General features: G+C 40.2%; 1 protein-coding gene and 1 pseudogene across 1 annotated transcript in view; both read left to right on the forward strand.

Annotated features, from left to right (window-relative positions):
- Window positions 1-6,822: 6,822 nt before the first annotated feature.
- Window positions 6,823-27,553, forward strand: part of SLC30A10 (solute carrier family 30 member 10) — a 45,874-nt gene continuing 25,143 nt past the window's right edge. The window contains exon 1 of the mRNA XM_070255738.1: window positions 6,823-7,273. Coding sequence (XP_070111839.1) covers window positions 6,823-7,273 — 451 coding nt within the window. The remainder of the gene's footprint in view (window positions 7,274-27,553) is intronic.
- Window positions 13,234-15,108, forward strand: LOC100055808 (ER membrane protein complex subunit 5 pseudogene; annotated as a pseudogene).

Below are 27,553 nucleotides of genomic sequence, written 5' to 3' on the forward strand. Positions count from 1 at the left end.
AGTATATGCTGTGTATGAGAACACAGCAAAACCAGCTTAAGTTGGCAGGAAATTGCCAAAAGAAAGCAGATTAAATACAGCACTCTTTCAAGACTGATGTTTGGAGTATGTGTATTCATACACCTAGCTTGATGAGATGAATATCTGAGCTACATTTTTATACTCGGAATCAATTTTTTTTATTGATCTATGGCAGTTCAGAATACTTTATCTTGTTTTGCAACCCTCAGTAGCTGTGTAAGCTGCCTAGTTCCTCAGTTGTAATATGGAGAGAGTCTAGCGCTTATAGAGTTACTCTGTCTCATAAAGTGCTTAGAACAATGTCTAACACATACGAAATAATAATAAATAGTTATGACAATGATGCAGGGTCAACTGGGAGTTACCCCTAATACATAAGTCTAGTTAACAGTAATTACTTTAGCTTCTCATTTTTTTTCTGAAAACTAACAAATGCTTTAGAGGACAAGAGTTTTTTTAGGCCAGTCTGTGACAAAGCCTGAAAAGTAGATCATAGACTAATAACCACATCCCCTGGTTATTTTGGAGGAGGTGGCCATCTCTGGTGCAAGGACAAATCCCCAGGCGGTTTTTTTCTTTTTCTTTTGTGAGGAAGATTGGCCCTGAGCTAACATCCATGCCAATCTTCCTCTGTTTTGTATGAGGGTCACTGCCACAGCGTGGCTTGATGAGCAGTGTGTAGGTCTTCCCTGGAATCTGAACCTGTGAACCCTGGGCAGCAAAAGCGGAGCTTGTGAATTTAACCACAATGCCACGAGGCTGGTCCACTAAGGCTATTTTTTGAAGTTTCAGATGAGTAGAACTAATCACAGAAAAGCTTGAAGTTTGCTGGTTTAAGGGAATTTACTTTAAAAGAATTCCACAGTAAGTGATGATGTTAAGACTGGAATTCTTCACCCAGAATCTGCATGTGAGAGATGGGCTTTTTTCTTAAATTGAGGTTCAGCTAAAGTATCAAAACATCTTCAAATATGTTAAGAGTGGTGGTGCTTTTCAAGAGGATACGTAAACCCGAATCCAAATGATATTCTTTAAGAAATGATCACTATTTTACTTGCAGATGACAGCTATTAGTTAACTAGATATGTGACTGACAGTCACAAAAGTGTGCCTAGTGTTCATTGCAGCAAAAAGAAAACAAACAGATCAGGGTATATTGACTAGTGGCTCTGCTCACTGGGACTACCAGTGTATACTACGTGTTAGCAGTTTCTAGTTCTTCCGTGACAGGGTGTTTAAAATAGTTTTTAATTAGGTCAGTAAATCAAATGCAGCCTTTATGAGACTTGGACAATCACAGCAACTCCTTTGGCCTGCTAGTGGAGAGGCTCTGAGTTTGAGTCGACATCAGCAGGGGAAAACTCCATAAAACAAGCAAAGAGAAGGCATTTTGACTGGAGAGTCTGGACATACAACCCTACTTATATCTGATTCTAGTTATAAATATTAGCCATCTATCATATAACTGCTGCTCAGGGGTTGTCAGTAGCATCAAAAGTTTGGGGAGGCAGCTACCACGACCCTGTTATTTTCAGATACATCTTTGGCCCTTTGCTTGTCGCTTTTATTGTGTCTCGAAAATGCTAGCCATTTATTTAATAAATTTGAGTGCCTGCTCTGTGCAGAGGGCCAGAGTAGATAGTAGTAAGTAAACCTAAACATGCTCTTTCCTCTTCTTGGCTTTATCTCCTTGAAGTTTTTCTATGTTAGATGTAAAATCAGGCAATCAAGTGGACAATGAGACCGAGCAATGAACCGGGCTGAGCATTGTCAGTAGGAGGCCATTGCCTCCATGACCCTTCCTGAGACATTGTGAGATTATCCTGCCAACAGCAGCATGCTGAGAACTTTCCTGTAGCTGGAAAATTCAATCAATGCTATTCTGCCACACCATAGGCTTAAAGTAGTAGACACAATCACATTTCTATGACTCAGTAGGTAGCTTTAAACCAGTGTCTTGTTCAACTTTACTGGAAGATTTAAGAGTTTGGAACATCAATAGTACTGAAATGATGTAAAAAGATTTTATTAAATATCTCATGTAATAGGGATATTTCAAAATATATTTTAAGTATGTCACCAAAACCAAATTTTGTGATTGAGAAATACTTGTGGCATGAATGAGGAGTTTGGAGGATATACAGGCTGGTGACAATGCTAACATACATATTGCTTTTTATGTGGTAAATATGTAATTGTACTGTATTTCCCTCATTCATCATTCTCTCACTCTCCTAGACAATTATTTCATACCTTTTCCTCCTCAAATTTTCAATCCTTCTGCTTTCTGACTTTCAGTTGATCATCTTGATTTCTGTTTCACTGAGAGGATAGAAACAGTAAGACTCGACCCACCAGAACCTCCCTCCACCACATCTACCCTACTCATGTGTCCATATATTCTACCTTCTCTCTGTTTCAGATGAGCTCTCTTCTCATAGCAAAAGGCAGCCTCCACTTACGCACCAAGTCTCACCCCCTCCTGCCTTCTCAACGGTGGCATGTCAGCAATTCTCCACTATGTATCATCAGATTTTCTTTCTCTACTGAATCTTTCCATCAGCTTACATGCTGTTATCTTCCCCAACCTAAGAATACCCTTTCTTGACTCCATATCCCTTTCACTTTAAAGTAAAACTCAGTGAAAGGATTGTCTGTACTTGCCATCTCCAATTTCTCTTCTCTCTTCTCTTGAACCCACTTCACGTTTGCCCTCTTGCTAAGGTCACCCATGGCCTCCATAATGGCAAATCCATTCATCATTTCCAGTCCTCATTTTGCCGCCCTCTCAGCATTAGACCCAGCTGATTCTCTCTCCTCTTTGAAACACATTCTTCCTTGGCCTTTAGAATACTGGACTCTCCTATTTTCCCTTTTATCTCTTTGCCCTTCCCTCTTATCTCTTCATATTTTCTTCTCTTTTCTATTTTCTCTCATTTCCCTCGTGACTTTGTGCATTCTTACGGCTTTTAATACTGTAGATTGTCAACTCTCAAGTTCATATATTCTCAGCCTTACCATCTCCCCTTAACTCCAGACTCTCTTATTCAGCTCCCTACTTAGCATTTCAACTTGGATGTCTAATAGATACACCAAACTTAGCGTCATCTCCACCCCTTGCTCCCACATTGTCCTCACAGCTGTCATCCTTGTCTTACCTTCATCTCAGTTGCAGCATCATTCTTCCAGGCAAAACCCTAGTGTTACCTAGACTGTTCTCCTTCTCTCATACCTCACATCCGATTGCTCAGCAAATGCTGCTGCCTCTAACTTCAAAATATGTCCTGGATATATTCATGGGTGTGTGAGCTGTGCGATCGTACAGGGCCCTGTGCTTAGTTTAATGGTCTGCTATTTTGAAATTCTTATAAAAAATTAATTCTGATAAAATAACATAAAATTTATCATCTTAACCATTTTTAAGTGTACACTTCAATAGTCAGTATATTCACATTGTTGGGCAACCAATCACCAGAAGTTTTTCATTTTGTAAAGCTGAAACTCTATACGCATTAAACAACTCCCTCATGTTTCCCTCCCCTCAGCCTCTGGCAACCATCATTCCACTTTGTTTCTATGAATTTGACTACTTTAGATAGCGCATATAGATGGAATCATACAATATTTATCTTTTTGTGACTGGCTTATTTCACTTAGCATAATGTCCTCAAGGTTCATCTATGTTGTAGCACGTGTCAAAATTTCCTCCCTTTTTAAGGTGGAATAATATTCCATTATATGTATAGACCACATTTTGTTTATCATTTCTTCTGTCAATGGACACTTGGATTGCTTCCACCTCTTGGCTATTGGGAATAGTGCTGCTATGAACATGGGTGTACAAATATCTCTTTGAAACCCTCTTTCAATTCTTTTGGATATGTACCCAGAAGTGGAATTACTGGATCATGTGGTAGTTCTACTTTTAATTTTTTGAGGAACTGCCATACTGTTTTCCATAGTGGTTGTACCATTTAAAAATAATTTTTTTTTTAAAGATTTTATTTTTTTCCTTTTTCTCCCCAAACCCCCCTGATACATAGTTGTATATTCTTAGTTGTGGGTCCTTCTAGATGTGGCATGTGGGACGCCGCTTCAGCGTGGCTTGATGAGCGGTACCATGTCCATGCCTGGGATTCGAACCAACGAAACACTGGGTCACCTGCAGCGGAGCGCGCGAACTTAACCACTTGGCCACGGGGCCGGCCCTGCCATTTAAAAATTTTTAATTTTTGAAAGAGGGATCCCGAACTTTCATTTTGTAACAATACCCTTGAATTATGTAGCTGATTCTGCTTGGATGTTCCCACTTCCCACCTGGTGTAAGTCACCAATCTTTTGTTTAGATTATTGCAATAGCCCCCTAACTGGTATCTTTGATTTCATGTGATCTCAACGCAGAATCCAATGATTCTTTTAAAACATAAATTAAATCTTGTCATTCTTCTGCTCCATACTATCCTCTCTCAGAACCTCACATGATCTTCCCCCTCCCTCTGTCACCTCTCTGACTTCATATTCTATTTCTCTCCCTCAGTCTCTCCTTTCCAACCAGGCTGAGCTCTTTTGATGCCCCTGAACTTCCCATTCTCATTGCTCCCTCTGCCTAGGGAGATCTTCTTTCAGATGTCTTCTTGGCTCAGTTTCTTACCTCCTTCAGGTCTTTACTCAAAGAACATCTCAGTGAATTCTTCCCTGTCCACTGTACTTAAAATTACAAACCATCCCATGCCAATACGCTATGCCTCTTCTCTGCTTCATTTGACTCCACTATTCTTATTACCATCTGATATTCAGTACGTTTTAAGATTTATTTTGTTCATTATCTCTCTCCCCCGTCAGAATGAAAGTTTTGTAAGGGCAGAGATTTTTGTCTGTTTTCTTCAGTGCCATATCCCCAGAGCCAAAATCTGTGTCTGACCTGTAGGAACTCAGTAAGTGTTTGTTGCATGAATGGATGAATGAGATTGTCTTAGTGCCGTAATTCCCACAATCTGGTTGTATTAGAAGTCTCATTGCTAGAATGTCAACTGAATTAGAGATTATTTATGAGATGCTAAGGAAATTACGAGGGTTACATCTAAGCTGTCAGGTTTAAGTCAAAGTCAGTGAATTAGTCCAGATAAGTAGAACCAATAGAATGTATATATAAATAGAAAGAGGTTTATTATAAGGAATGGGCTCATGTGATTATGGAGGCTGAGCAGTCCCAAGATCTGCAGGTGAGTGAAGAAGCAGGAGATCCAGGACAGCCAATGGGTGGCTCTAGTCTGAAGGTCCACAGGCTCCAGGCCCTGGAGGAGCTGTTTCAGTTTAAGCCTGAAGACAAGAAAAACCCAAGGTCCCAGCTTGAAGGCAGTCAGGAGAAATCCTGTCCTACTTGCAAGAGGGTCAGCCATTTTGTTCTGTTCAGGCCTTCAGCCGGTTGGATGAGGCCTATCCACATTAGGGAGGGCAATCAACTTTACTCAATCTACCAGTTCAAATTCAAATAATCTCATCCAAAACACCCTCACAGAAACATTCAGAATAATGTTTGACCAAATATCTGGGCACCTGATGGCCCAGTCAGACTGACATAAAATCAATCACCACAGTCACACTTTAAATTCAGAAAGGAAAAGATTGGGTACAGTAATTTCAGTCCATATTTCTTTAAAGGACTGATCGTAGGCAGTCTGCTCAAAACAATAGAGGCCGCTACTGTTTTAGATATTCTGGAACTGGGTAAACCTTTAAGGTTTATATGCGACAGAAGATAAGATTAGAAATGGGCCAGCCCAGTGGTGCAGAAGTTAAGTGCGCATGTTCCGCTTCGGCAGCCTGGGGTTCGCTGGTTCAGATCCTTGGTGTGGACATGGCACCGCTTGGCGAGCCATGCTGTGGTAGGTGTCCCATGTATAAAGTGGAGGAAGATGGGCACAGATGTTAGCTCAGGGCCAGTCTTCCTCAGCAAAAACAGGAGGATTGGAAGCAGATGTTAGCTCAGGGCTAATCTTCCTCAAAAAAAAAATTAATTAAAAAAATAGATAATTAAAAAAATGATTAAAAACAAAAAAAATTTCCTGGATCAGTTAAATCAAGTCATTATAATTTGCCTTTCTTCTTGAAACTAACAGGATTTATGTCTTTAGCTCCTCCACTTTAAAGGTGTTTTATCTTTTCTGAACATGAGGAATGTTTTTCTTGTCTTATTTATGGAGAACGTTTGGAAATAGGGTGCTGGTTTATTCCAGATCAGTGGACAATGTGGTAGAAAATTCACCCTAGCTTCATCTTTGCTTTCATTTACTGTAGCTCTGATCTCTGGATTAGTGACCCCTGGAATATTTCCTGTTCCATGCAGTAAACAGAATTCAAAACTATTTGCTCACCAGGTAGACAAGATACGATGATTTATGCCAAATGACTTGTTTTACCAGAGCAATTATAGCGCACTTGGAGTGTGGACGCTGGGAAGGCCAAAGCCATGGTTGAGCTTCTGCATGAATCAAAGACACAGAGGCTCTTGACTTGTGTAATTAAGTACACAAAGAAATAAACAAAAGAAATCTTTCAAGTCCGTATCTGAAGCCAGTATCTTTCATTTTCATAAGTTCCAGCTCACGTGACATCTCTTGTTTAATCGCCCTTTAAACTGTTTTATGGCTTTATAGCAGCCTATAAAAGGTGATTTCCAAATATGACAAGCACTGAAAGGCTGAAGGGGAGAGTTATCCAGGAGTTGTAATCACTAAATCTGTAGCTGTTCCCCGAAGAGCTCAGCCTTCTCAAGAAAGGCAGAGGAACCGCTGGAGAGCCATGGGGCGATACTCCGGAAGAAGCTGCCGTTTAGTCCTCATGTGCATCGTGAGCTTCTTTCTCTTTGTGATGGAGCTGGTGATCGCCTACGTGGGCAACTCCCTCTCCTTGGCCTCCGATGCTTTTGCTGTAGTTTCCCACCTTGTTTCCATGATCATAGGTTTGGTAGGGGTAAGGGCTAGCAGTGTAACACAGCACAGGAAGAGCACTTTCGGCTTTATTCGGGCCGATGTTTTGGGAGCATTTGGCAACTCTATTTTTGCTGTGGCACTGATGTTCAGCATCCTGATTGAAGCTATCAAAAGGTATGTTAATCCCCAGAAGACAGAGGAGCCGCTGCTGGTTCTCAGTGCTGGAATTATCGGGCTGTTCTTCAATGCTCTTAACTATGTCATCTTCTTGGACTGCTGTTACTGCACAGCACGCAGGCCACAGGGAGACACTGAAACAGGTAAACAGCTCCTCAGACGTTGTAGTAAATGTGGTCAGACTCCCAGCAGGTTTTCCCTTCGGGGCCCTCTGATGGTGCTACGGAGAGAGGCCCGATTCATTTGGCCAGCTTCTTGTCCTTGTGACTTTACAAAATGTCTTTCTCAGAAGACTTGCCTTCAGTCCAAAGTTCTTGTGAGCTGGTTGGCAGCAAGCCACTTTTATCTCGGGGGTCTTCTTTAGTTTTTGGTCACAGAGAATGAAAAAGTGTTCAGACCGGTAGAGAGGAAGGAAAGACATTAACTGGAGGCTTAAAGGGATCATTTTGAAAGAAAGTGTCTGTGGCATTGAAAGCACTCTCTTATACTTATGATTCATTTTTGTCTACCCAGATGTGACATGACTCTGTTTGAGGTTAAAAATAATATTTGTCTCCCCATAAAATATGTGCAAAAAATACTGGACTGCGTAACCAGCCCATGCAGAGCAAAGTATCAACAGTTGGCTAGGCTGATAAACTCTTTGGAATATATTCAAGGAATGTTACATAAAATGGAGAGAGAAAAAATAAAGGAGAGAATCTAGTAAACTTAGTTCTTTTTTGGATGGAAATATTTGTGTTTATTTATTGTATACATCCGTCCTATTTGAGAAAAATGAAAACTATTTGCTAAAAGTCTTTAGGAGGGACTTGAAAGTGGATACCAAACTTATTGGGTCACCTGTCAAAAGATGGAATTAAATCTTGGAAGACGACCAGAAATCTAAAACAATAAATCCAAAAGATAAATTCAATGGAAACATGTTTCTTTATTTCCACAAGAGGAATTAAAAAATATATATTAAAAGCTTCTTGCAGAAGAGAAATTTCAAGTGCTTTTTGAAGGAGTCCTATAGCATGAACAGAACAGGGTCAATCATGGCTCTACCCCAGGGCACTGGTCGAGTTACTCCCCGAGCTTGCTTGCCCACCTATAAGGTGGATGTAGGAAGGACTCAATGAGATCCTAAGTGACGAGTACTTCATAGACACTTGGTAAAGAGTATTTTTTAAAAAAAATCAAATTAAAAAAATGCAAGACTTTGAATTATGTGATAATAGTATCATTGAATCCTAACTGATCATCTGGATTTTAACCAATTTCAAGATTTTCCTTACTTGATGCTGATCAGTTTTCTCTCACTAGTAGGAACATTATATAAGTAACCCTGGGGGGGCGGGGAGGGTGAGTCTCAGAGTCAAAGTTTGCGTTTTTTATTGTATTCCTCCTGTCTTTGCAACCATTGTAAATTATGTCAGTTGGGTCCAGCCCTTTATGCTCTCTCTGTCTAAATGTTCCTATTGGTAGAAGGTATGTTATGGGAGCACCTCTAGCATGTGTTAAGTCTAAAAGGGAACAAACAAGAGACTAGAGTCTATATCTTTATTCGATTTAATGAATCAATTAGGACCTCATCTTTTAAAAAAGACAATAATCAGTTAACTTGGGACCCCATGCCTTGTTTACATCAGTCGTCGTGCAAAAATTACTAATTGGGGTTCTGGACCATAAATTCACATAACTGATGTCAAATAGATATTTTTTTATTGCTAAGTATAAATTTCAGGCAAGGAAGCTGATTTCAAACAAACAGTATTGGCAGTGGGAGTGTCACCATTACTAAGCTTACCATTGTGTTTTACTTCTTCTTTTGTCTTTACTCTTGATATGTGATATTTACCTGCATATAGCAAAAGCAATTTAGGCAAAGGGTTGGACTATTTGACCCACATGACAATTGGTAGACAACCATAGTTCTAGTTTTATAAATTGTGTTATTCTTGGATAGATCTTAGTTCAGCTCTTGCTTGCGAAGGGGTGCTTTCCAATGTTTATGTCCATGCTAAGATAACAATCAGAAGCTTAAGACAAATAGCTCACCCTGAACATATGGGGTTCTATTGTCTTAATTCCAAACTAGCAGTCTTCTTTTGAGGTATTTGATGCTTTTTAGTATTCTACTTTAAATAACTAAGTATAGTGCTAGGTACTATACACAAATAACTAATGCTTTAAGATCCATGTTCTGTGTTAACTCATTATTTAGGTAGCTTTTGGTATTGCTGAATTCTTACATTAGAAATTTTAGAGTGTTTAAATCCTCCAAGTAATTTTAGGATAGTTACTTAGCTTCTTAGTATTTAAAACTCAAGTTACGCATTTATCACTTTTACTAAAACATACATTTTGGTATTCTTCTCATCACCTAAATAAGTTTAAAGTAAACTTTTGAGTTAGAATAACACACCACTGAGTGGTTGCTCTCCAAGCTTCTAGTTAAATTCTAATTAGTTATAGACCACAAGACTATAGCTTCCTGGGAGCTTTCCACCGGACAGTCCTGTAGACACTGAAAGCAAGGAGGGTTTCCTTTCCTTGTAGGGTGAATTTTAGCCAGAGACAAGCAAAGTAGGCCAGGCTCTGCGAGTTTTAGGAGAGGCAAGGGGAATTTTCTGTCTCTCTCCTAGAAGCAAATATCATGGAGTCAATGGGAGACCAGAAACTGCACAAAGGCAGCTTTTCAACCTGGAAAGCGGAAGGCGTTCTAGGCACAGGTTCCCAGAGTTCTCTTTCTAGTTCAGAGGCAGGATTGGAATGATTGGGAGTCTGCAATAATTTAATAATTATTAAATAATTTTAGGAAGCATGATGCTTAATTCCCAGAAGCTGTTACGTATTTGCTGTCTGTCCGTATCTGATGTACCACCATTCTCTTCCAAGCGCTATCGCGGGTTTTGAACAGTTCACTTCCACCTGAGGGTTCAGTGATAAGTATACACACACATATCACAGACCACAGCATCTACACCATTGTACGTGCTTCAGATTCCCTTCCATCTCTTCTGTATGTTTGCGACAGCTTGCTTAACCCTGACCTTGGGTCAGTTATAGAGAGTAAGAAAGATTAAAGGAAGATTGAAAATGGTTGTATTTCACATTTGTGAAATCCAATTCAACTGAAGAAAAAAAGGGCATAAAGAGACCAGCTCCTTGTTCTCAGCGATTTTCTTCTAATACACAGAGGCTGCTCTGACTGATGAGTTAAATTTTAATGAAAACCAGGTGTTTACCGACACTGTGAGTTGTCAGGCACTGCGAACATGTACAGAGAATAATTACAGCACCCTATCACATACATTTGGAGATTTGTGTGTTTTGTGAAATAATTAAAATGTATCACATACATTTGGAGAATTGTATGTATTGTGAGAGAGTATTTGCTATGTCCAGACAAGAAAACAGAGGTTGAGAGTCAGCTCCACAGTCATAAACCCGTTAATGGTAGAGTACAAAGAAATTAGAAGGCTGAATCCAGGCCCTAAATTAAAGACCCTACTCTGCTTGGCCAAACAAAGAAAAAAAAAATCATGGGCAGTGAAAAGTTACTTGGCAATAATCACAAAATAGCATGTCAAAAAGTGTAAATTAATACAACATAAATTGAATCCTAGTTCTGGTAGCTGAATGACTTTCAGAAAGTTACTTGAACTTTCTAAATCTCAGTTCCTTTAGCTGTAAAGTGGGTAACGTTTCTCCTAAGGATGTTGTGAGGATGAAATTATATTGTGTGTGTAAACTGTTCAACATGGCACTTGGTGGTGGTGGTTGGTTGTGATCATCCACAGGTGAAAGGGACAAAGAATAAATGAAATATTAATAAGATCCCTCTGTGGACAATTTGCTTTCTCTCTTCCACAACCCTGGACTGAGAGCCACCTTATCACTGGCCAACACTCATAATACCTATGATCAATACAGATCCATCACCACTCCTGGAAACCCACACAAACCATGTGTCTCACTGAGGATTGGTTAGTATTGTCCTTAGTGGGGTGAACCAGAAGAAGCATAGACTAGTAACTGGAAAATGCGTGTTCTGGAACTTCTTCCCTCATTCACTGGGTCTGATACTGGACAAGATACTTAACCGCTTTGAGCTTCATCTCAGGTATCATTACACCCATTTTAAAGAATCTCTATGCTTTTCTTTTGATAAATAATAATACCTTTGCAATACATGATTTTTCAAAGGTCTGTCATAAATGTTACCTTCCTCATCTTCCAGGGCTCAAGGTAGCACTTTGTAGAAGGGCATTACTTATATATATATATATATATATATATATATATTTTTTTTTAATATATATAATTTTGTTTTTAAAGATTCGCACCTGAGCTGACATCTGTTGCCAATCTTCTTTTTTTCTTCTTCTCCCCAAAGCCCCCCAGTACATAGTTGTATATTCTAGTTGTAGGTCTTTCTGGCTGTGCTATGTGGAATGCCACCTCGGCATGGCTTGATGAGTAGTGCTAGGTCAGTGCCCAGGATCTGAACCGGTGAAATCCTGGGCCACCAAAGCGGAGCACGCAAGCTTAACCACTTGGCCATGGGGCCAGCCCCTACTTATATTTTTCAACTGTTAATAATTATGTATTTTAAACTGTTGTAATGGTATTAACATCTCAATAAGTCACTCATTAAAATAATGCAAATGTAGCTCACATTTCCAAGATACGTATTTCCAAAGTATGAATGAAGAAACTGAGGCATTAAATGTTTTATAGTTACCCCACTGTTGATGTTAGAACCAAGACTTTGCATTTCCATACCTCTTGTCTGCTATAAGATGATTTGCCTTTTAAACATTTCCCTGCAGTTCTGTTGAGTGAGTAATGATGTTCCCATTTTCCTTATGGAGAGCCTTAATTTTCCAGGAAGGTAGGGTGAAAGTAAGATTATTATTTTGGTTTTCATATTGGCCAGATGTTTACAAGATATAAGGAATATATTTGTTATTTTTTGCCTCTTACTTGCTCTTTTGATGGAGACAGAAGTCATTGTGGTTTTTATACACCATTGTATGTGACTGTCTCTAATGATTATGATACACTAGTTTTGTCATCATTTTTTTCTTTTTTTTTCTTGAGGAAGGTTAGTCCTGAGCTAACATCTGTGCCAATCCCCCTTCACTTTATATGTGGGTTGCTGCCACAGCATAGCTGATGAGTGGTGTAAGTCTGTGCCCGGGTTTGAACCCGTGAACCCCGGGCTGGTGAAGTGGAGTGCACCGAACTCAACCACTATGCCAAGGGGCTGACCCCTTGTTGTCATTTTTTTATGAGAGGCGATAACATCTAGAGACTCCCTTTTCTCAGAAGAATGTCTTCCAAAGTCCTCTCCTCATTTTTTATGAGAGGCAATAACCTCTGAGACTCCTTTTTCTTAGAGGAACGTCTTCCGGAATAGTTATGTAGTCTATATAACTATATCAGTTATGCAACTGGGCTGACCCCGGGAAGTAATTTTTGATGAAGTATGTCTGCACTCTTGATTTTCATGTGCCATGACAACCCTAAAAATGTGTCAACTCAATAGGCAGTAGAAAAAAGATGCTCCTTAACTCAGGTCAATGAGAACAAGAGTTTGGTTCCTTATGGGAGAGCAGTGGAGAAGTCAGGTTGAAGAAGGAACTGTCTGGGCATGCCACCTGTTTTCTGTAGAATTCTTTACCTGGAGAAGCTGCCTTGAGATTCTGTAGGAGAGTAAAGAGGGGAACCAGCTATTAGCTCTGTAGCTGGTGACCAGACTCAACTGATGACATCGCTGGGACTTTATGGGGCCAATAAGCAATTTTCACTCATGAGTCTAAAACTAATTGAGAACTAAGGGACCAAAGATAGTCGGATAGTGATAAAAATAGCTCAGTTTTTTAATAAAAGCTGGATTGGAGAATAGGCTTCCTAATACTTGTTTTAGCAGTAGACATACCCATCCACTTAGAGCTCCTCCACTGGAGGCACAGAGGCGGGCCCAGGAACAGGGAAAATGTACATCCTCTGAGGGAAGGCAATTTGAAGGGTAAAGCCCAGGAGGGGCTGAGCCAAGCTTCTTCCATTCTTTCAACTAAATCCACCAATGAGAGAAGACCTTGCCGCCCCAGGGGTGACTTCATACATAGAGGTTAGAGAGGGAATGAAGGGGGTCAGAAGGCGGCTACCCTGGTTGTCTCCTCATGGAAACATGAACCAAGAGGAATGGAGATCTCTCCCTAACACTCTGCAGCTTTATGTTCTCTTCACTCGTGGCTCTCTTTGAAGGACCAGATGCACGGTTATCAGCACGGTATTGCTACACTTTCCTAAGGCGTGCGCCTCCCTTTACCAACCACTGTTCCCTTTGGAGATTCTCCTTGGAACTAGTGTTTGGCAATTTAGATACTCCCTAATGACTAAAACGGATTAGAACAGTGAGTATATTAATTAAATTAAACTAACTTTATTAATTAAATTAACTCCAAGGCTCCACAAATGTTCAGTATTGCTCGTTAGAGATTACATAGCGACATGAAACGACAGCATCAAGATTCTGATAATCCAGTGTCAATGATAGAAAAAAGTCCCCCATTTAAAGACTATGAAGTGACGTCATCTTTATGCGCCGCGCGGACGCCCGCCGGTGGAGGAAGGAACAGGCCGGCCGGTGGCGGAAGGAGCAGCTCGGCCGGTGGAGGAAGGAGCAGGCCCGCCGGTGGCGGAAGGAGCAGCTCGGCCGGTGGAGGAAGGAGCAGGCCCGCCGGTGGAGGAAGGAGCAGCTCGGCCGGTGGAGGAAGGAGCAGGCCCGCCGGTGGAGGAAGGAGCAGCTCGGCCGGTGGAGGAAGGAGCAGGCCCGTCGGTGGAGGAACGAGCAGGCCCGCCAGTGGAGGAAGGAACAGCTCCGCCGCTCGTCGCTGCTTTTGTTGGGCTGCTGCTCCGCCGGAATGATGGCGCCGTCGCTGTGGAGGGGGCTGGTGGGCATCGGCCTGTTTGCCCTGGCCCACGCGGCCTTTTCCGCCGCGCAGCATCGTTCATATATGCGATTAACAGAAAAGGAAGATGAATCACTGCCGATAGATATAGTTCTTCAGACGCTTCTGGCCTTTGCAGTCACCTGTTATGGTATAGTCCATAATGAAGGGGAGTTTAAAGACGTGGATGCCGCTTCAGAACTAAAAAATAAGACATTTGACGCGTTCAGGAATCACCCATCATTTTGTGTATTTAATCATCGTGGTCGAGTACTGTTCCGGCCTTCGGATACAACAAATTCTTCAAACCAAGATGCGTTGTCCTCTGGCACATCGTTGAAGTTACGAAAACTTGAATCACTGCGTCAAAATTTTTACAAATTATAATAATAGGACAGGACACAGAGCTGGAATATTGGAGTTTGGGGTATAAAACACTCCCCTATCGGTATTTATATTGATCTTTCAGACCTAATTAAAAAAAGTCCATGGTCCTTGTTTGTACATTGTTAATCAAATCATTAATACGGTATAAGTTATCTGTGAAATGTCTTTGATCTTTCAAAGAGAGAGTTCTTATTTTCATTTAAAACAAATTCACATCTTTTGTAAAAGTCACTGTTTTGAACACATTTCTTGGAAAAATGTTGATGGTTTTGTAATTATTTTCTTAGATTTCTTTTGTGTTACAGTTTTTAGGATTCTTTTGGAAATAGTGTGACTATTGCATTTTGCAGCACGAACGATAGTAAAATGGTCTTCAGTTCTTAACAACAAATGGACTTCTCTAAGGAGACTAAAGGTAACTTATCAGTTTCTGTTACGCCCCCTAAAAAGTGACTCTGCTTCACCAGGTACTGGCCAGTTTTTAATTTACCCATGACTTCTCACCCCGTTCTGCTCCCATATACCTTCTAACATCAGCTGTCTTGTTTCATCAGTTCTCTGGGGTTCTGTGTGCAGTGAGCAATTTTTGTGCCAGTAATTTTTTGTCATAACAAATATATTTAACAAATTCAACTTGTTGTAAAGCGACGTGTGTTCTCTTCATTTATCTGTAAAAAATTTCCCTAATTGATTTTGTAGTATAAGAATAGTTGAAGATAGACCGAAAAGACCATTCGTGATTTGATTATCTTGCCTGTGTAAAAAAATAGTAATCACTGAGTAAAACTGATTCCATGTCATTAGCCAGTTTAACTTATTCAAAGTCTCTGTTATTTCATTGCACACTAAACTAGTGAATTAGTAAAAATGAAGGAAACTTCTTATTAAAGGTAGGCTTCAAAGGAATTGGGCCAAATATGTTCTATATATTTGGAACTAATATCCTTAATTTTTTAAAAAGGTCAGTTAAATTGTTTCGTAGCTTCTGATTTGTGGCAGGCTTAGAGTTTACCATCTTCATTGTATGTTGCTGAAGGTGAGGATGGGGTACAGAGTAGAATTTTTTTAGAAACAGTAATTTTGGGGAAATTTGGCTAGCTGTTTGATCTGCAGGAAGCTTAACATTTCTTTGTAGAGAACGTTGCTTTTGTTGAATTGTACAGGTATGAAAATAGGTGTAAAGGGAATAACTGTATGCAGATTTGAAAAGGAAATGTGTTTTAGGCAAGAGTCATAAGATGCTCTTAACGCTTGATGGCATTTTTTCCATTAGAAGTGAACCTCAGCTCTTCTCTTCTGCCTGCTAACACACAGCCTCAAAGCACGACATGATTTTGTCATTGGCTTTTTATTGTTGTTCAGTTTTGCTTTGTCTGCCAACCCAGTCTGGGTGTGGAATACTGACTCTGCCTGCTCTCTAAGGAGAACAAAGTTAGAAATCTGCTGATAACCTAAAATAATGTAGAAATAAGTTAAAAATGTGAAGTCACGGGTTAAAGTGGTGATAATTAAATCAAAATATCGTGCACGAATCAAGCTCCTTACATCAGGCTCGTCTACCGTTTCCTCAGGTCTGATGTGATTTGCAAGAGCCTCTTGTTTTCTTCTCTTTTGGGGCTGTCTTCCTTTCCTGATAAATTCATTGAGAGAAAATTCACATAACTTACAATTCACTCATTTAAAGGGTGCAATTTAGCAATTTTGCTATATGTTCACAAAGTTGTGCAACCATGACCACAGTGAATTTTAGAACATTTCCATCACTCCCAAAAGAAACCCTGTACCCTTTAGCTGTCACCTCTCATTTATCCCCTAATGCCTCCCAGCCCCGGACAACCACTAATCTACTTTCTGTCTCTATAAATTGCCTATTGTGGTTATTTAATATGAATGAATTTGTACAATATCTGGTCTTTTGCGACTGGCTTCCCAAATATGGTTTTGTTCTATGTGGAGTGAGAACTTTGCATCTTGGAAACGGCTTGCTGTGAAAGGCAGTGGTTGGTAAAGGCAGTGGATGTGAGGAGGGAGGGTCAGATACCTAACAGGTTTCTCAGTCAATCTTGTGCCGAATAGGTTTTTCTTGTGACCTAGAATTTGTAATGTACTACTACTTAGAATATTTTGGCTAGTCTCTAGAATAGGTATTGAAATCTTTGCCCAGTCAGGAAAGACCTGCTACAACTAATGCCAAATAATTTGGCAAATAATTGACATAACAGTTTTCAGGCGTGTCTAACTTTGTTAGCAGCTTGTATACCTCGGGCCAGGTGAGCTTCCCAAATTTCTTCTTTAATTTCCTCCAGTGAATTTCTGCTGTCTTTATGGTATGTGCCATAGGACTAAAGATGATTTGGTTGTATCGTAACAGTGCTAAATGGGTTAAGTTCAGAATTTTATTTCTAATGCTGTGAGACAGTCCATGACTACCTAGTGCAGTCCAAAAATGTAGTGATTTGAGCTAGTTAAGCCTGCAGTTGACTGTGATTTCAGTGACATTCAGAAGTGTGTACTATTGAAGGCTCTCTATGATATAGGAATACTCACTTCTTAATAACCAGGGAACCAGCCAAATGCTATGGGCTAATGGCCCAGCCACAGAAAATGCAGATTGGCGAATTGGAGATGATGATGCTCTGTAACTCCCTAATGATTGTTTCCTAAGCATTGTGGGTTATTTTTGAGTGGCATGGCAGCATCTTCCTGATTGTATGTGGCCTGTTTCCATGATATATTGAGTGGTGGTGTTTGTTGTGAGCATTGATGCCTGTAACACCAAGCTAAACACATTCTTTTGGATATGTTTCCTCTCTTTAAATGCCCTTGTCCTGTCCAATAATAAATGATTGTCTCAAAAAAAAAAAATAATAGGAATATCTTCCTAATATCAAATTGTTAGGGAGAAATTAAAATTCAACATTAAATGTATTTGACCTTATGAGTTCCTATCCAGATAAACCAATTCGCAAGCCCTTGATTATTAATTTAAAGGCCAGACCAAAGGCAAGTCAAAATATAAATGTAAAACCCTGAATCTTCCTCACTTTGAGCTCAGTCTTAGTTTGAGTATGGTCATGCCTGGTAGAGTCATGGTCCCTTCAGTATTTTTAGTCTGGATTGTTTTCCACTTGAATGGATGTCATTCCTTTAGGACATTCAAAGTTGGATGTTTGGCCCCAAGACTTCCATGTGCTCCACCTTTCTAAGAGCTTCTCTTTGTCTTTGGTGTTCTTCAGTTTTGCTACAATATTTCTGTATGTGAATTTCTTTTTATTTATCCCACCTGAGAATTGTTGTTTCCTAAATCTGAGCCTTTGTATCTTTTATAAATTCCAGAAAATTTTCATATATCATCTCTTCTAGTTTTGTCTCTCTCACAGTCCTATTTTCTCCTTCTGCAACACTAAATAGATAATGGTAGATCTTCCCACACTGTCCTCCAGGTTTTGTAAACTCTTTTTCATATTTTCCACTTTTTGTTGTTCTGTGTTGCATTCTTGGTAGTTTAGGTAGTCCTTTAGATTTACCTTCGCTTATTCAGAGACTGACATTGGCACAGTATATGTATATAGTTCTGTGCCATTGTGCCACATGTGTAGATTTGTGTAAGCACCACCAAAATGAAGATACAGAAATACTACATCATCACAAATATATCGCTCATGCTGCCCTTTTATAGTCGTACCCACCATTCCATATCCTCAGTCCCCATCTCTGTGCCCTCAAAACCGCTCTTTCCCATCTTTATAATTTAATTTCGAGAATGTTATATGGAATCACACATATGTGACCTTCGAAAATGGCTTTTTTCTTTCAGTATTCATCTAAGATTCATCTAAGTTGTTCCATGTATCAGTAGTTGGTTTCTTTTTATTCTGACTACTCCATGGCATGGATGTAGTTAGGTGTGCTTTTTTTAGCCACTCTGCCAATTTTATGCCTTTTCTTTGGTATATTTAGATCATTTACATTCAATGCAATTATAGGAGCTTAGGGCTTAAGTCTGCCATTTTATTTTTAATTTTCTGTGTGTTCCTTCTGTTTTTCATGTCTCTGTTTTCCTTTTTCTGCTCCTTAAACATTTTTTAGAATTTAATTTTGATTTTCCTTTTTTTTTTTTTTTTTGAGTTTTTAAGTGTATCTTGGCATACATTTGCTCTAGGCATTATGTTACACAAACATAATTTATCTTAGTCTACTGGTGTCAACATTTTACCACTCTGAGTGAAGTATGGAAACCTTACCTCCTTTTATGTCCTGTTACAGTTGTTATAGTCACACAGGTTCCTGAGACTCTGTTGATTTTTTTAGGAGTAAGTATAACTTTAATTCATAATTTATTTTAAAAACATTCATTTTCTTTGCTTTTTAGTTTTCTGAGTCATTTTCAGTCTTTTGTTTTTGAAATCTTTCTTTTCCTTGATGATAATTTTCACATCACTGTTGTGTAGCCAGTCTTTGCATTCAGCCTCCCATCTAAGTTGTTTGAGACTTGCACTATCTTTGTTAGCTATGGTGTTCGTGCCAATATTATCAAACTTTGATCCCATATTTCATTCAAATAGGTAGCCAAACTCTTCAGCAGATACAAATAGAGTGGAGTCATTATTTCTTTTTTTCTTTTTCTTAGTCTATTATTCTTAGTCTATTATCCATTAATTATAAAGGATACAACTTGGACAGCCCATGGAAGAAATACATGGGGCAAAGTATGGGGGAAGGGTGTAGAGTTTCCATGCGCTCTCCAGGTGCACCATCCTCCTAGCACCTTGATGTGTTTACCAACCCAGAAACTCCTGTTGATTTTTTTCCCCTATTTTCCCTCTGTTGTTCAGAGTACTTTCTTTTTTTTTAAGGAAGATTAGCCCTGAGCTAACTACTGCCAATCCTCCTCTTTTTGCTGAGGAAGACTGGCCCTGAGCTAACATCCATGCCCATCTTCCTCTACTTTATACATGGGCCGCCTACCACAGCATGGCTTTTTGCCCAGGAGTGCCATGTCCACACCCGGGATCCGAACCGGTGAACCCTAGGCTGCTGAAGCAGAATGTGCGCACTTAACCGCTGCGCCACCAGGCCGACCCCCAGAGTACTTTCTATTACTTTCTCTTTAAATTCACTGATTCTTTCCTCTGTCTTCTCTATTCTGCTGTTGAGCCCATTCGTTGAGTTTTTTATTTCATTTATTGTATTTTTCAGTTTTGAAATTTCCATCACTCCTTTTTTATATCTTCTATTCCTTTGCTGAGGCTTTCTATTTTTTCATCTGTTTCAAATGTGTTTGTAATTTCTTGCTGAAGTATTTTTATGATGGCTACTTTAAAATTGTCACATAATTCTAACATCTGTGTCATCTCAGCATTGATGTCTTTTTTCACTCAAGCTGAGATTTCCCTGGTTTTGATATGATGAAAGATTTTTAATAGAATCCTGGACATGTATGGTATTAGGAGACGGTAGATCTTATTTAAGTTTTCTGTTTGAGCAGGCCTTCCCTGACACTGTGCTGGTGTGTGTGTGGGGTGCTGCTTGTTATTGCAAGATGGGAGTGGAAGGCCAGGTTTCCTACCAGCCTCTGTTGGCACCCTGAGGAAGAGGGGTGCTTCCTCACTGCTGGGCAGGAGTGGGAGTTCAGGCTTCTGATGAGGCCTTCACTGGTAACACCCTAGCTAGCAGGAGTAGGGGTACCGTATATCCAGTTTTTAATTTCAACTAATGTATTTTTCATTTATAGTGCCTTGATCTTTACTCTTCCTCCCATATTTTCCTTTATTCCTGTATATTAAATATACTTACTTTATATTCTATATCTGATATCCTCAACATCTGTAACTTCTGCTGTTTATTATTTTTGCTGCTTCTCTCAAGGTGGCTTGATTTCTCATGTTTTGCGTGTTTCATCATTTTTCATTGTGAACTCAAGTTCAATGGAACTTTCTCTGGGGGAATTCTTTGAGGAACAGATTGTAAATACATTTTTCCACAGAAGATTTACATTTGCTTCTGTCAGGTACCTGAGGGCATTACCAACCTATAAGCACTAAAAAAATTCTTTGCTTGAGGGCTTTTATTTTTATTATTAATATATAGGTACATAGATACTGTGAATTTATACTGCATTCCCACATGAAGGCCACAGTAGAGTTTCGACTTCCCATGGGAGACATTCATCTCTCCACTCACAACCAAGGTTGAAACATCCTTTGAGGCAGTGCGTTTTTGTTTGTTTGATTGTTTGTTTTGTTTTGGTTAATCTTTTACCAAGGGATTTAGCTTTATGAGGGGATCTCTGATCCAACTCTCCACCTTGCACGGGTCTACGTTTTGTCTCTTATGCCTTAAAATTCAAGACTAGAGCATTTGTCTTTGTTGGAAAGATATCCTTAAGTCAGATTCTGGCTTCTCACCTTTTTGGATTCTGGCTTTCACTTCATTTTTTTGGCTTCTGAGTATTTTGTTAATTTCCAGGCACACTTTTTGAAAAGTTCAAAAAATTTGACAGAACCACATAATATATCCCAGAGCTAGAGTACTTAATATAGGTAAATTTAGGTTCCCAGAACTCAGCAATTCGTGTAAGCCAGGACTCTCATTACCACTTACAAGGACCATAGCAGAGACTCAGGAATGTCAGAGGAAAGGACAACAGTCAGAAAGAGTGTTCTTGGTTTCTGTCTCTGTAAGATGCCAGTCAGCATGTACCAGACTTGGCCAGGGCCATGACCTGCACCCTTAGATCCACTGGCAGAGATCTCACCAGAGGTTAGTTATGGTACCAAGTTTTCCGTTTCTGGTAAACACATTGCATCCTTTCCCAGGGAGGGACATTTAAAATATTCCTGCCTACTTGCAGAGTTCAGAAATCAGTGACATCCTAGGCTCCAGATTTTTTGTGTGCACTTTTCATTCCCAATCCACGCGCGCAAGAGAGAGAGAGAGGGAGAGAGAAATGAAAGAAGGAAGGAAGCAACCTCTTGAACTCCATTTCCGTCTTGGGCTCTTGTTTCTGGCTCGGTCTACACTCACTCTCTTGTGAGTGGACATTTTTCAATCCTCAGGGACTGCTGCCACTGCCTCTAGCTCCAGAACTGCTGAGGTCTATGAGTCCTGCTTCCTAAGGAGGCTTCTCCCTCAGTCCCATATTTCTTTCAGCCTGAGGATCAGCCATAGCAGGTTTCTGAGCTGAGCTGTTTTGAACTTTGAAGCTTGTCCCATTGCTCCTGCTCCTGCTTCATGCTCCTCCAGATACTCTCTTTCTGCAGCTTTTGAGTGTTCAGGACTTGAGTACCACGTCCTCCTGCTGAATCTTGTCTTCTGAAGTTTGGGACATCCTTCTAGTGTTTGACTTCCCTTGTCTTCTTCTCTCAGGAAGGCTCAGTTGAGTTCTTAATGGTTTAATGAGATTCTTCAGTTATTCCCCTTCCTTCTGCACCACATGTAAGGCTGGTGTTTTTGTTGGACTTTTCCCTTTTCCTTTGTCTTCGTTTTCTGGGTCAGACATTTGTTTTACCAACATAGATTTTTTTTCTTATCACAGTGAGAGAAATGAAGTCAATGTTCTACGGATCTGCCAAAAACAACTACTGTCCAAACAAATCTTGTTGACTCTCACTTCTCTGAGTTGGATCATCTCACTTGAAAAGCATTTTCCAGCCTAACCAAAAACCTAACCCGGGCCTGGGCTCGAACTGTCCTCTTCCTGCCTCAGTCCCCTCAGTGCATCTCATTCTCCCTGTGCCTGTCCTGGAGTCCTGACTGCTTCTTGACTTGTTCCCACAGGACACAGGCAAAGCCTTATGTCTACAATAACTGTTTTGCTTTGAAGCTCATCTAATAACACCTTAACTATTCTATGCTAATCTTTCTAGCCTTCTCCTCTCTGTCTCTCAGACAGTTCTAAGTTTTATGGAAGCCCTGTACGGCTGTGCCGATCTTCACACAGTGGTTCCCTGTTCTGGTTACTGTGTAGTAAAGCGCTACAAATTTGGTGGCATGAAACCACAATCATTTTATGACACTCAGGATTCTGTGGGCCAGACTTTGGAAAGGATGCAGTGGGAACAGCCTGTTTGCTCCATGATGCCTGAGAAGACTCTAAGGCTGGGGGTAGTGACTTGATGGCAGGAGGCTGCATTATCTGAAAGCTCATTCACTCATATGTCTGGCTCCTGGGCTGGAAGTTCTCAACATGTGGGACTGCTGATTGGACCACCTACGTATGACCTCTCTGTATGGCTTGGCTTCCTCACACTAGCATGGCCTCAGGACATCATATGTGGTAGCTCAGCATTTCAAGCATGAGTGTTCCACCAAACGAAGTAGATGCTTCCATGCCTTTTCTGACCCAACCTCAGATTCTAGGAATTACAAACAAGTGACAAGATGGAAGGAGGGTCAAGCCCATAGACCTCACTTCTGGATGGAAGAAACATCAAAGTTACTCTGTGGAAGAACATATGGAAAAGGAGGTATTGTTGTGGCCGTCTTTGGAAAAAGCTATCTGCACAGTCTGCCTTCTGGCTACATCAAGTCACTTCTATATACAAAATACACTCACCACTCCCCAAGGCCCCTAAAATCTCATCCCATGGGGCATCAGCTTCAGCTCCAGCATCTTGTCATCTTACTCAGAGCCAGGGTGAATGAAGCTCCTCAGATGCGGTTCCACAGGTACGGCTCCTTAAATACCTTCCCGTCCATCTGAAGATCTGAGAACTAGAGAAACTGAGGACCTGCTCGCCACACAACCAACATAGAGTGGTGGAACAGACATGGCATAAGTGCTGTGTTCCCTAGATGCTTTTATTTCGGACAGTATTCACAGTTGTAAGAGGATGACTTTTGACAGCTCCCTGGATCTAGTTCCCTCTGGTGGTGGTGGCCTGCGTTCCAGGTCCCAGTCACCTATCTGACATCTTGCCTTTCTGCCCCTGAGAGATTTTTTTGGTTCCTTGTTCTCAATATGATCTAATCTAATGCCCTTCTTAAGAATATTTAGATATGTGTGCATTTCCTTTTCTTTTTTGCATCTGTCTAGCCTCAGGAAAGCTCTCTCTTCCTTTGGCTCAGTCTGCCTGTTGTTTCTGAGAGCAAACCACTCTCCTTCTCATTTTCTCTGCACAGTACGACTGGAGCATATAGTAAAAGCCAGTCTTCAAAACTCACATTCACTAAGGCCTATTAAAGCAGCCTTATATCTGTAACAACAGCCATTCTTCTGTAGGCAATGCAGAAGAATTGCCTGCTGTGACTTGCCAGGGTCAAAATACTGCCTGACCCACACTTACTGGAGCCTTAAAATCTAGCAGCTCCTGCCCTGACCTCACCAGAAAACTCAATCTCCATATGTTACTTTGACCTCTAGTTTCTCACCTTTATCCTTTATCCTCTAGTATCTCACCTTTATCAAGGTTCCTGCCAAACTCACCAGTATGTTAGGGCTTTAGGGCTTAATAAATAATACCCCTTTCTTATTCTCCTGGGTTTGGAAGCAATTGATATATAAGATATAGGTGACAGTTGAACATAGTATCAACTTTGTTAAAAATAATTATGTATTAAAGGATCTGGCTTAGATGTGTAGCCACAAAGAGCTTTTTAATAGTTCACCCCAGAATTCCACTCACCTACCCGGTCCCGGACCTCCCTCCGCAGGGCAGAGCCTGCCCCTGTTAGTTTCCCTCACGTCCGCACAGACCAGGATTGCAGGGAAGGCACATCTGTAAAGGAAAGCCCAGGAGAGGTTAGCTGAGCATCCTCCACTCTTTCTCACACACTCCCTAATCCGAGCAGTTATCCTGCCTCCAGGAAAAGTCGGGGAAGTGATAGGAAGAGGCCAGGAGTGTTCCTCCTTTGGAGGTGCCTTTGTGGAAATGTGAAGCTTGGGGAATACTGTCTCCTTAACACAAACAGAAAACTACAAGCTGGGAGTCTCTGATGTGAACCACGGAGACTATCGGCCGGGTGACTATTTATCTTGACGGGAAGAAGCACACTTGGTGAGGAGGTTCTGAGACAACAGGTCCAACCTAAAGTCGCCAGAGACACCTATGCCCCAGATCCTCCTCCAGCCCTTTCCACACCATTAGCAGACCGGGATCTAAGTGCCCCACTCAAAGATGTTCACTAAACAGCAAGGATCCAACATGGGAACTACAGAGAGATGCTACAGAGAAAAAGTTAACACAGGAAGCAGCAAAAAGGCAGATGAAAAATATATGGAAGAATAATAATTACTCCAGGTAACAGAAGAAATTTTCAAGTAAATCAATGAACACGAACTGTTAGAACTCAGGGGAAAAAAACGGAAGATAAGGAAACATTACAGAAATGGAAGCCCACCTTGCAAGCAGTGAGACGTAGAAAAAGGAGAACGAAAACGTTCAGTGATATGGAAGACAAGCTTGAGAAATTGACCAAGAAATTTAAAGCAATTAGCAGGAAGACATAGATACAGACAACAAACATGGAGATACACCATCATATTAGGTGTTTTCTGAGGTAGAAAGCAGACAAATGTACCAGAAAAAATACTCAAAGATACAGTTGAAGAATTTGTTCTGAACTAAAGGGAGGAAAAATCTATACATTGAAAGGGAAAATTGATATGGGGCAATCAGTGCATGCGTTCTGGAGGTTTCCGAAAATGAAGGCAAAAGAAAGAATCCCATAAGCACCCAAGCAGAAAAAATATGCCATCTACAAGGTAGAAAATATCAAGCTGGATTCAGTTTTCTCCACAGGAACATGCAATGCCAAGATACAATGACTGGATATCTACACAGTCCTGAGACATAAAGTACGAACCTAAGAATTTTATACCCATCTAAGTTTTGTTTATTTATAAATGACAACATAAAGCCATTATAAAATAAATATGTAAAATACAAGAACCTTTCTTGAAAAAAAACATTAAATAAAATTCAGTCAACCAAAATATGAATCAAGATGAGCTCGGAGATTCAAAAGCCGTGGTCTGAAAAGACTGTTAGAGAGCATCAGACCAATTTAAATACAGAACTATGGCTAAACCACTTTCAGAATTCTAGGTCCAGACTAGAATGTAAATGTTTTAGAGACTAATGAGGAAACCATCCAGAAAAACAATCACTGAATAAAGCTAAAGAACTTAAGGGGTAGTCATGTTAAAAGTGAGAAATGCGTTCATAATTTTTTTATAAAAGGAAAAAATAAAATTGTCTGTTTGAAGATATGATTGTTTACCTAGAAAATACCAGGAAATCTATGAAACAGCTATAAGAACTAATAAGTGAATTTAGCAAGGTCAGAGGATAGAAGGTTAATATAAAAACTCAATTATATTCTTATACACTAGCAGCCAAAAATTGGAAAATAAAACAAAAATAACAATCTCATGCATTTTTGATAGAAGTATAAATTTGTACAATATTTTCGGATGGCAATTTGTCAGTGGCTATAAACAATTTTAAATGTCCATTCTTTTTTTTTATTTTTTTAATTTAATTTTTATTGAGTTAATGATAGGTTACAATCTTGTGAAATTTCAGTTGTACATTATTGTTTGTCAGTCGTGTTGTAGGCGCACCCCTTTACCCTTTGTGCTCACCCCCCACCCCACCTTTCCGCCTGTAGCCACTAATCTGTTCTCTTTGTCTGCATTTTTAAATTCCTCATATGAGTGGAGTCATACAGATATTGTCCTTCTTTATCTTAAATGTCCATTCTTTTTGACTTAATATTTCTAGGAACTTATACTCCAAAGAGTGAGCCACTATATATGCATGAGGATCTTTACTACCCAGTGTTTACATAAACAACTACAATAGTGACCACAACCATGACAACACACAAGTGGATAAAAAAGAAAACTAAATATCCATCAGTGGACATAAGGGTTGCTTAAATAAACTACGTACACACATTTATTCTATGAAATAGCAAAAGCAAGTAAAAAGAATGAGGTAATCATATGAGAACCTCCCAGAATAATAATATAATAATGATGTTGTGTGATATTGTGTGATGAACTCCAGAGGATCAACATTTGAGATGTTTTATAGGTATGACAGAAGCTGTTGCAATTGTCCAAGTGACATGCTTGGTGGCAGAGTCAGTATTCAAAGTCAAGCCTCTGTGGTATCAAGCCTCATGGTATCGTTTCCCACTTCCTAGCTGGGAAAACTTGCACAAGTTATTAACTTCTCTAACCCCAGATTTCTCCAGGCAAAACGACGACATAGTCAGACTTACCTTTTTTCTTGTCCTGAGGATACCATGAGCAAAGATATGCGAGCATGTCTGAAGGGCACCCATCAAGTGCTCGCTGCCGTCCAGCTATGCACGCCCTAGCTCCGTCGCAGAGTCATGTTGCTCCTCTGAACGTGGGACGCACCATCTGCAGGGCAGGACTGTGTGAGTTGCAAACACTTGTTTATAGTGTTTTATATAATTTCCTCTGCAGAAAAGCTTTTATCTTGTCCTGAGTTCTTTGCTTACCTCAAGGTTTAAAAAGTATAGCCATCTGTATGATTCCAACCAAATGACCTTCCGGAAAAGGCAGAACTACGGAGACAGTAAAAAGATCAGCGGTCACCAGGGGTTAGAGAGGAGGGGGGGATGAATCGGTGAAGCACAGAGGGTTCTTTTTTTTGGTTTAATTAATTTTTTTTTTATTGCAGTAACATTGGTTTATAACATTATATAACTTTCAGGTGTACATCATAATATATTTCGAATTCTGTGTAGATAACATCTTGTTCACCACCCAAAGGCTAATTACAACCCATCACCACACACGTGTGCCTAATCACCCATTTCACCCTCCTCCCTCCCCCCTTCCCCTGTGGTAAGCACTAATCCAATCTCAAGCACAGAGGATTCTTAGGGTAGTAAAACTAGTCTGTGTGATACCATAATGGTGGATATATGTCATTATACATTTGTCCAAATCCATGAAATGTATGAGACCAAGAGTAAACCCCAATGTAAACTGTGGGCTCTAGTGATAATGATGTGTCAATGTAGGTTCATCAGTTATAACAAAGGTCCCACTCTGGGGCTGGACATTGATAATGGGAGAGGCTGTGTGTGTATGGGGCAGGGAATACG

This window comes from Equus caballus, chromosome 30 (genome assembly GCF_041296265.1).
Source record: "Equus caballus isolate H_3958 breed thoroughbred chromosome 30, TB-T2T, whole genome shotgun sequence".
Taxonomy (NCBI): Eukaryota; Metazoa; Chordata; class Mammalia; order Perissodactyla; family Equidae; genus Equus; species Equus caballus.